This window comes from Cicer arietinum, chromosome 8 (genome assembly GCF_000331145.2).
Source record: "Cicer arietinum cultivar CDC Frontier isolate Library 1 chromosome 8, Cicar.CDCFrontier_v2.0, whole genome shotgun sequence".
In the NCBI taxonomy this organism is placed as follows: domain Eukaryota; kingdom Viridiplantae; phylum Streptophyta; class Magnoliopsida; order Fabales; family Fabaceae; genus Cicer; species Cicer arietinum.
The window spans coordinates 23,264,806-23,274,860 of record NC_021167.2 but is presented as its reverse complement, the minus strand read 5'-3'; the positions used below and the strand labels follow the sequence as shown (position 1 = coordinate 23,274,860).

Genomic DNA, 10,055 nt, shown 5'->3' with positions numbered 1-10,055 from the left:
GGACGAGGCTTAGAGTTGGATGGTCCTCCACGAGAACGTTGCTGATTATGTCTCTGAGATGCAAGAGCAGCAGTGTCACCCGGAACTGGAGTAATAGACTGCTCAACTGGATGTTTTGCTGGTACGCGAAGGAGGATCGCTGAAGTAGTAGACATATCCGGAACAGTAACAGATCCCAAAATTTGATCACGAGTTGCAGAGTACTCCTGTGGTAGGCCATAGAGTGCAAGAAGCATGAAGAAAGTGCTGCGTTGATCCAACTCCTTTTTCTGTTCAGCTGGATTACTTGCAGCAGGAGGGAGAAGCTCATTAAAGTCATGGATGCCAAGATATGCAGAAATAGAACCATCGAGTGACTTCGGAGTAATGATATTCAACAAGCGGTGACACACTCCATAGAGACGTTGTGTGTCGTTAGTATAGAGTGTCTTTGCTTAACTCCAAACCGATTCACACGTGAGATGCGGACGGAAGATTGGTTTAACATCTGGATGAAGTGTAGACTTAATGACACTACACAACTGAGCATCAATCTGATTCCATTTAGATGTTTCAGCCACACTCACCTTATCAGGGTTTTGGGTGATATGATCCTCGTAACCTTGACCACGTAGCCATAGTTTGATGTCGGCAGCCCAACTATCATAATTTGATCCATTTAACTTTTCAACAGAGAGAGGAGAGGTGATGTAGTTGGTGAAGATGCTCTTTGTTTCAGACTGGGACGCCATGGTCAGCACAGGTTGTCAGAAAACGCGTCGGAACCGGGAAAACAGGGGCTGTTTGAACTGGAACTCGTATACACGTAACTCGAAACTGAAAACTGAGGGCAGATATGGAAGCAGGGGGCCGAGGCGAGTGCGGTGGAAGAAGCGGCACCGTGAACGGCGGCCGGATGCGCCGTCACGCGCAGCGGCAGTGGGCGGCGCGTGGGGGCGCGTGAGGGACTAGAAAGATATTCCACATTTAGTTATTTATATTTACCTCTTCAGCTAAAAACAACAAATATTAACAAAAGCTTAGCTCTTTCCTTTTATGTGTGATCATCACTAAGTCCTCCAATTTTCTTCCACGATTTTTTGCCTCGTGTCAAGAATCTATTTTGCAGTTGAAAATTATATATATATGGATGGTCATGATTGAAAGTGGGAGGAGTTTTAATGAGAGGGTGGGAGAACTGAATCTTAATCATACAACCATACATGGATTGTCATGATTGAAAGTTATTTAAGTGACTCATGTTCACTGAAAAAAGTCATATGGTTTATTGTTCTAATCTTAATCATCCATGATTTGATCAATGGCTCACAATTTTTCCTCTCATTTTCTAATTGGTTACAATGCTGCTTTTTGGTTGATAGTGATACAACTGGTGTGAATTCTCACTAGGTCTCTGCTTCTGCAATTTGTCCAATCTTTTCAGTACTGTGCTACAAATACTGTTAAACATCAAAAATTTTTTTCATTTGTTTGAGAATCTTAGTTTATTTCCTTACATTGACAATAACTTATAAGTTAGTTTGATATTGGTTGATGGCTTGATGGCAGTACATTCTTCCTCTCTTATTCTCATTCGGTCTTTATGTTTTGTTCTACTGCTTTTCTGCTAGGAAAGTGTGCATTTTGCAGAGATTTTATTCCGCTTATTAAATATGAATATTAGGCAATAGACATATAATTGATGTTTATTTGTAAGTAAATATTTATATATAAGTTGTTTTAATATATGCATCAACATCAATGTGACTTGTGCACGCACAGCATAACTAACTAGTTTGTATACAAGGAAAATGATAAAAACTCAATGTGTGGACACCTGAAATGATATGAAACAACCAAGAAGAAACACACCCGAATTCCCAAGAGAAGTTGGACCTTTTCTCTCCCTTTCTTGATTATCTTTTGTGCTCCTTCCTGGCGATGGAGATTTGGGACTCACATCTTTAGTTGGCTGAGAATCAGATGCAGCGTCCATCCCCCCTTCACGTTTCTGCCTGGCTTGCTCGGCCATAAGTTGCCACTTAGACAGCATGTCAGGTCCCCCAACAGCAGCTCTGGCCGCAACGTTTGCAGCATTTGTCCTCATCTTGTCATCTACTTCCTTGTTCACCTACAACATATGAATAAAAAACAAGACTTCGCACATCGATAAAGGTGAACTGCATTGCCTAAAATGAGATAGAAATACCTTTGTTGCTTTATTGCGACCTTCATCCTTCTCTTTGTCACCATCAACTCCAGAACTACCATCTACCTATACTTACAAAATAGCATTACAATGTTAAGCACATAGGTTTAAGTCTGGGATGCAAAAATATAAAATATAAACATGCACAGGAAATGTTTGAGGACAAGAGTGGGTATTGTATCATCAACTAAACAAAAATTCCACATAGTACGAAGTGGGACCCACATCATTCAGTTTCCGGAGCTTCTCTGCTTCAGCCTGTTTTTTCTCCCACTCTTCCCTTGCTTTCCTATTCATTTCCATGATTTGATGTCGAACATCTGAAGTGACAGCAGTCCGATGTCTTGTTTTCTCAATATCAACCCGCTGGTAGGAAAATTATCAGAAGTAAGAAAAAATGCATATTGACAAAAAAGACTATTAATGCACAGTTTGAGAAAATAACTGACCTGCTTCGACATTCTAATTATGTTACTTATTACTCCACGCATTCTCTCCTCCACACACTGAATATTCATTTCAACCGTAAGATAATAAGCAATCCTACTTGCAATAAATATTGAAAAATAGGTTTAATCTCACCAGTGACAAGCATCTTTCCACATCATTACTCATGCCCTTCAAGCCACACTCGGTCACTGCCATGGTGACAACATAGAGCAGCTATAAGGCTTATATAGGACAAAGTACACATCCAAATAAGTTTGCAGAATGGAAAGAATAAAATCAGATGGACAGACTAATGGCATAAATAGGACTAACTAATCTCAATCAATTTTCTCTGCAATGGAGCTTTCTGCAAAATCAGACTTTCCTCCTCCTCCTGCACAACTCTTCGAGATGCTTCTGAAACTCGACTGTCCTCCTTGGGCCCAGAAAATAATTGTTCTTCCTCCTCCTATAAAATGTGAAACACAAAAATAGCCTGAGATTTTAAAACAGAAAAGTTACATTCCAGACTATGTTGTTTTGTTTTTTTTCAATATGACAAAGTATCATACCCTAAGATCAACACCACTAACAGCCGTAACATCATTAAGCTGATCAATGCTTTGTTCCATTGATGTCCCATACACCTTTTGTTTCTTACTGTAGAATAGTAAGCAGATATGCATATATAAAAATCAGTGAAAGATTGCAATAACTAACCTAGAAAAGAAGGGGGGAAAAAGCAAATCATGAACCAGTAGAGTACAACAACTCACCTCGGAGGAGGGGGTGAAGAACCAAGTGCTTCGAGTGGCTTCTTCTGGCCAAGAGGAGGTTTCTTTAGAGGAGGTGTCTTTGTCATAAGACCCGAAGTGCTAGATGGGATCTGAGAGCTTAACTAATAAAAATAAGAAAAGGATGTGACGAAATCAGGTATCGGCAAGTATGAAGATATCATTAGAAACGCGGACAAAACATGCCCTAAAATAATGAATGATGGCTTGGTATTCAAGAAAAACATTACCAAAAAAAAAAGAATTCATATTTGGTAATAGCAAAATGCTTTAAAAAGTGAAAGCCTGGGGGATATGATGATATGAAGCCTAAACACAAAATTGTAGGCTTGTTACTTTTCATTGCAACTAGCAATATCTTTGATGTCAAAGTACCACATTAATTGGCAGGAGAAAAAGGGTGTATTGAAGACTTATAGTATGCAGCTCAAGGCAAGAAGATATTTGCAAGCAAAAGAATGCTTGTTCAAAATCAAATCCCAGTGCTAGCTAATTGGGAAATTCAGCATTGATGAGTTCTAGAGAGAATTCCAGCAACGAACGGTGAGTATACAAAAATGTGATTTTTTTAATGCACTCATTAAATAAGGGAGATTTTGGATATTAAAATCAGAGACGATAACACCTAAACAATGTAAACACAAACCACAACACAAACCATGACCTATTATTGTAATGCCACATGAAGGGAGCGAATGACATTAGAAGATACAAATCCTAACAGGCAAAGCTTCCCGATCCATCAAAAAGAAGTCATAATGTTTCACAGAATTATAACAATAAGGGGGAAAATATTTTGTAAACAATTCAAGAAGATTAATACCATTTCCTGAATAAAAATCACCAAGTATTGTTGGAGGGTTATATGAAGTACAAGAAATTCAAAGAAAATATTCAGAGAGAAATGCGAGAAACCCTTCTAAGAAAGTGATATTCTGATTAGTGCTTATAGTATTCAAGCTGACACAAAGTGGTTACATTCTGTTACAACTATCTAACAGAGTCTGAAACAGTAACTAACCCAGATGTGAAAGCTTAAGATGGTGCACCATAGTACGGAGACTTGCTGTACAAAATAGACTAGTATTGAATATAAGCATAAAAATACCATGTTTTTGTGGTCTAAATAAAAAAAATATAGGCAAATAGCAACTAATTAAACTTATTTAATGATATCATTCCTAAAATACTCTTCAATTAATGATGGCATTATGAAACAAGTTGCAACGAAGTGCATTCTGAAGAAAATAATTGAGATTAACCACTATTCTTAATTGGCATATATTTTGGTTGCTTATATCGAAACCGGAGTACTGCTGTATCTTCAAATATTTCGACAGACCTAGTGTTTTGATAATTTATACTTAAGATTCATATATTATAACGCCAACATAGGGTGCATCGTGCCACTGACCATGAAAACAAAAAAGAACAATCGGATGCTATTTGATCACCAAAACTTTAGGTATTGCATCTTAGACAAAGACATGCACACTAGTTTCTAACTTACAGTGACAGTTGGATCTAGTTGAGAAGCAGAAGGGGGAGCAGAGTTTGGTGCTAGCAAGCTACCAGCTGTTGTATGGGGCATGCTATTGGATGCTAAAGAACCTCTTGAAAACTCATCCTTTATAGTGCTTTGATTGACACCACTACCATGTTCAGTTTGTGCAGAATTAACAGAAGGCAACCCATGCAATTTAGATAAATGATGCCTGTGTTGCTGCTCAATAGAAAGGTCATTAGGTTCCTTTTTTACATATGAAACAGATGAAAACAAGCCCGAATTTTGTTCTGCTGATGGTTGCCAAGAATTTGAAGTTTGTTGTGAAGTTGTATTGTTTGCCCCAGTCGACACAGATCCACCTGGCATTCGCTTGGGATCATTGAAAGAACTATGCCGTTCTACACCTAAGTGATTTAGACCAGTGCTCTGATGTGGAATTTGCCTTATGTGTGAATCATGAGGATGAGGTTGTGATCTGAGAGATGATGATGAACCAGTGGTTGACCCAGAAAAGGGGGCATAATTACCTCCACTGCTTCCATATGTCCCTGGGAAATGAATATGTTGTTGTTGCTGCTTATTAAGTCCTTGTATGTGAACTGAGGATCTATCAGTTTCTTGACTAACGGCATTAGAACTGGACGATGGTAATTGATTTGGTTGCACTACTCGAACATCCTGTTCCTGGGATTTTTTAGCACTAATGTCCATAGTTGAATAGATCGGCTCACTCTTCACTTGTATAGCTGAAGAGGTATTATGAGAATGGTCTGCAGCAGCATTCATACTTCTCTGATGCAGCTGTGCTAATGCATGGGGATCATTAAATTTTGCTGCACTGGAAGGAACAGTTGGCATCCTTACAGGGTTCTGCTGTCCAGAAGAAACTGGGTTGCTTCTTGTCTACAAGGAAACGGATGGTTCTTAGCATAACCTTGAAATCAATAACAAGCTTAAGAAAAATCATCTTTAAAACTGCATAAACCATCTACTCCACCTACCTGTTGTTGCACCTTCGTTAATGCTATTCTAAGCATCTGATCCCCCACAATACCTTTCATAAGCCGTACAAAATGATCTTTGGGTATTTCATCTTTCTAGAACAAATGACAACAAGATTGTCAAAACAAAAAACTTAGTAATATGGCAAAGCCTTGCGCCACAAACTACAATAGTTTAGCACAAAAGAGAGGGAAAAGGGACATGATAGAGAAATTGGTTTAAGAAACCCACCTTCAATTTGTTAAATAAAGTTTGAAGTTGCATGGCTCTATCTTTGGCCAGTTGGGGAATCAAGATAGGGAGCAACAGACCAAATGGCACCTGTTTACTACGATTGATTTGGCTACTAGGTTGTTCGTTGACTGTGGCTTGTTGATTACTCATCTGCTGCAGCTTTGCATACTGAGATTCACAGTTAGGATTATTTATTTTGATTGCTTCATGGTTAAAGACAGGTTCTTTTTCAGATTTCGGGACCACATTTGTTTGAGAATTTTGGTGGGAAACTAGCACAGTTTGACCTTGGAGACATTCATCTTGAGATTGTTTATGTGATAAAGGAAGATTACTTGCCTCCTGTGATGCAACATTCTGTATCTGTTCCACGACAGGTCCTTGTTGCTTCAGCTCCATCTCAGATGAAGGTTGCTCTTGCTGTTGTGCAATTTTAGGCTCCTGATTTTGACAGTCGGTCTGGTTGTCATGGCCAGAAGTTGGCCATGTTGGTAATGATTGACTGAATGAATTATTGCTTCCTTCAGAAGAAAAAAAATGAGGCAACCATTGTTAGCACTATGTCTGATTAAGAATTTATCAAGCAAACAGAAAAATAACATGACTCAACAGTGAATATAACTTACCTATACTCTGGATATTCCAATTATATATTTATACTGGGCTCTTAAATAATGATTAATCAAATATTAAAGTACAAATTCGTTTTTTAAAACAGTAAATGAGAATGAAACGAAAAATGTGACAAATAATAGCGCTGAGACTTAAGGAGAATGTCAAAAAGAAAACTAACTTAACAACAAATGATGACAAATCAAACCACAGTCTGCTTCAATTAGCAAACATTAGTAAGATATTTTAGAGGATAATAAGGCTGGAATCTTAACAAGAGAGTTACCAGTCAGCAAAAGGACAAGAAATCAACCATGCAAATATTGTTTTCCAGAAAGAAGCAACTGCTGTGATTGATAAATTGATATTGATATGGGAATTCATTAAGTATTATAAGCTGGGGACAGATATGTGAAACCCATTTCTGCAGTATCTGTGCACTTGGTTGTTGAATGCAGTGTTGTAAATATCTTACAATTCATGCAATTATCTTGATTGAAACGGATTCAAACATAATTGATAGAGATCAAACTGTGAATTTCTTTTAGACTTGAATTGCGCCATGAATATCAATTCGCTCATTCTTTCAATGGTAAATTTTAGTAACTAGTTGTTAGAAATATTAGTGGGAGTTGAACCCACAACACCTTATCTTTCAAACCCTTATGTTCCTCCCCACTAACCACCTTATCACTCCTTAATTTCGCTCTATTTATTTCCCATAAATCCCAGTTTCCAAATAATCCCACAACACAAATTCCACTGTGTGTGCAACTCAAAAATAGGTCAAGTAATGCAACTCAATTTCAAAAAGATCTCTGGGGAAGGTTTTTTTTTGCATTTTTTTCTTTAGATGAGACATTATCAGCCAAAATCGAAGTTACAAATAACCCAAGTCAAAATAACAAAGAAACAACCCTAGCACACGGCATTTTTGGTCCCGACGGCCTCTTACAAAGTATTTTAAGCTGGTGACAGATATGTAAAATTAAACCCATTTCTGCAGTATCTGTGCACTTAGTTGTTGAATGCATAGTTGTAAATATCTTACAATTCATGCAATTATCTTGATTGAAACGGATTCAAACATCATCGATACAGATCAAACTGTGAATCTCTTTTTGACTTGAATCACGCCATGAATATCAATTTGCTCATTCTTTCCATGGTAAATTTTAGTAATTAGTAGTTAGAAATATTAGTGGGAGTTGAACCCACAATACCTTATCTCTCAAACCCTTATGTCCCTCCGTACAAACCACCTTATCACTCCTTAATTTCGCTCTATTTATTTATTTCCCATAAATCCCACAACACAAATTCAACTGTGTGTGCAACTAAAAAATGGGTCGAGTAATGCAACCCAATTTCAAAAAGATCTCTAGGGCAGGTTTTTTTTTTTTGCAATTTTTTCTTTAGATGAGACATTATCAGCCAAAATCAACCTTACAAATAACCCAAGTCAAAATAACAAAGAAACAACCCTAGCACACAGCATTTTTGGTCCCCGCACCCTCTTAAAACTAGGGTGTGCTATTTTATTCTCCCTGCCCTCCCTTTTCCTCCCCTGTTATCTGTTTTTTGGTCCTCCTTTGGGCACCTTTGGTTTTTCCCATCCCCTGTTGTTTGCAATTTGAATCATGGATTATTTTGAAGTTCATAATGATACATTGATTTACGTTTTGTTTGCTTATTCATTTGTTTTTCCTTAAAAGCGTCATATTTTTATTGACTGTGTATCTTAAGATTTGATTCCCAATTCGGATAATACAATTTTGATTCACAATTTGAATCTCAAATCAATAACCTCGGCTGAATGCATTGAACAATAATCTGCACTTTTCCTTGTAGCAAAGCTATAGGTTTTTTAATTATCTAGTATAAAAATTGACAAAACAATCCTCTTCTGACATTTTAATTTATGCTATCACTTTTAGTAAGATGTAATGGATCTTTCAATAAAGGGCATAGAAAGTAATCTTGCAGTTAGAACTAAGAGACGGGTTGTTATAGCATGCCAAGTATTTTATTTGTAAGGCTTTTGTATAGCCTCTGAGTTATCGTTTTGTTTTTGGTTTGATATCCTCAATTCAACACCCGTGCATAGTTCTATCAATTTTAATGCAAAAGGGCAAAAGGAGTGAAGTTAACTAATTCCTAGGAATGCATTGACCAATGTGCACATGATAACCGCAAATGTAATAACAACAACAAAAGCGAAGGGAAGCAGGAGATAGATCGTTAAAGGCAAGAAGCTCAGATATATAATGTAAGTTGATGGACACCTGCATCCGAATCAGAAAGCTGAGAATTAGACGCATCTCCTCCTATGTCTCTATTCAATGCCGCTTGGAAGGCTTCCACGTCTGCCCCTGAATGCATAGTTTCATCCTGTGACATCAAAACACATTGATGGTACAAGTTAAGCCCCAATTAAAAAACAGCAGATGTTATCTAGAGTTTATACAGTAGGAGAACAGAACCTCATCATCTTCAAGAAGCTTCACTATAGATGGGTCCATAGCAGTGCACCGTTATCTCTGTTGCTCTTTTAAGCCAACCGCACTTCCGATATTTTCTTTACGCCATATTTTAACTCAAAGGATGCAACTGAACTTAAATGGTGCCATCAACAAATGTATTAGGTTATAGGCAAATATTTAATTCCGGATTATTTGTTCTATTAAAACATTTAGTGTGACAAGATTAATAGAATAGAATTGAATACATTTCACAGCAAAGATGAGGCAATCCACACAATCATATTAGGTCGGTGAATAAGGGTGCTTTAAGACCAAGCCATTGTTTTAGCCCAGAAAAGCCTATGTGATCATGGTTATAAAAATTGCAAGCATTGCAAAGCCAAAAATAGAAAAATGTAGTAGGGTGGTGAATACAAATCCCCTACCCTACCCCCAGCTTCTAAAGACATATAATCCCTGCAATGTATGTTTTAAAGCACTACTCCATGACAACAAACAAAAATCACATCAGCAGTATGAGTCTATACTGTCAAACCACACAGAAAAGCACAAAACACATAATGGATCCCAGCATCGAGCCGCTGACCGATCCCTCTATTTCCATATTTCTAACTATTAGAAAAATGATTTGCTCCTAGCTACTAACTCACAATGGATCCGACGACTTAATTTATAAATCATGGCATTATTAATAGTATTATTCCTACTACTACTATTACTTTTTTTGTTTCCTATAGATTCCCTCCCCCAGAAGAAATCTCATTTCAGGTGTGCCGGACACTAAATGCGGACACCTCTCCCAGCAG

The 10,055-nt window shown here is 37.6% G+C and overlaps 1 protein-coding gene across 8 annotated transcripts in view; it reads right to left on the bottom strand.

Annotated features, from left to right (window-relative positions):
* The window catches only part of LOC101508419 (transcription initiation factor TFIID subunit 4b-like), a 17,527-nt gene that overhangs the window by 6,717 nt on the left and 755 nt on the right, over positions 1-10,055 (bottom strand). For 3 of the 8 annotated variants that reach the window (XR_012161610.1, XR_003474473.2, XR_003474474.2), the window contains exons 2-14: positions 9,250-9,376; positions 9,052-9,157; positions 6,152-6,675; positions 5,920-6,015; positions 4,922-5,821; positions 3,394-3,515; positions 3,190-3,277; positions 2,951-3,086; positions 2,771-2,826; positions 2,638-2,694; positions 2,414-2,554; positions 2,189-2,254; positions 1,817-2,110 (exon numbers count right to left, since the gene is read on the bottom strand). Coding sequence is in view for 5 of the 8 variants with exons in the window: in XM_012719205.3 (XP_012574659.1) it covers positions 1,852-2,110; positions 2,189-2,254; positions 2,414-2,554; positions 2,638-2,694; positions 2,771-2,826; positions 2,951-3,086; positions 3,190-3,277; positions 3,394-3,515; positions 4,922-5,821; positions 5,920-6,015; positions 6,152-6,675; positions 9,052-9,157; positions 9,250-9,288 (2,590 nt within the window). In the remaining 3 variants the exon portion in view is untranslated. Of the gene's footprint in view, positions 1-1,816; positions 2,111-2,188; positions 2,255-2,413; positions 2,555-2,637; positions 2,695-2,770; positions 2,827-2,950; positions 3,087-3,189; positions 3,278-3,393; positions 3,516-4,921; positions 5,822-5,919; positions 6,016-6,151; positions 6,676-9,051; positions 9,158-9,249; positions 9,382-10,055 lie in introns of all 8 variants that reach the window. The other 5 variants (XM_012719205.3, XM_004512581.4, XM_012719206.3 and 2 more) reach the window with 3 other exon arrangements.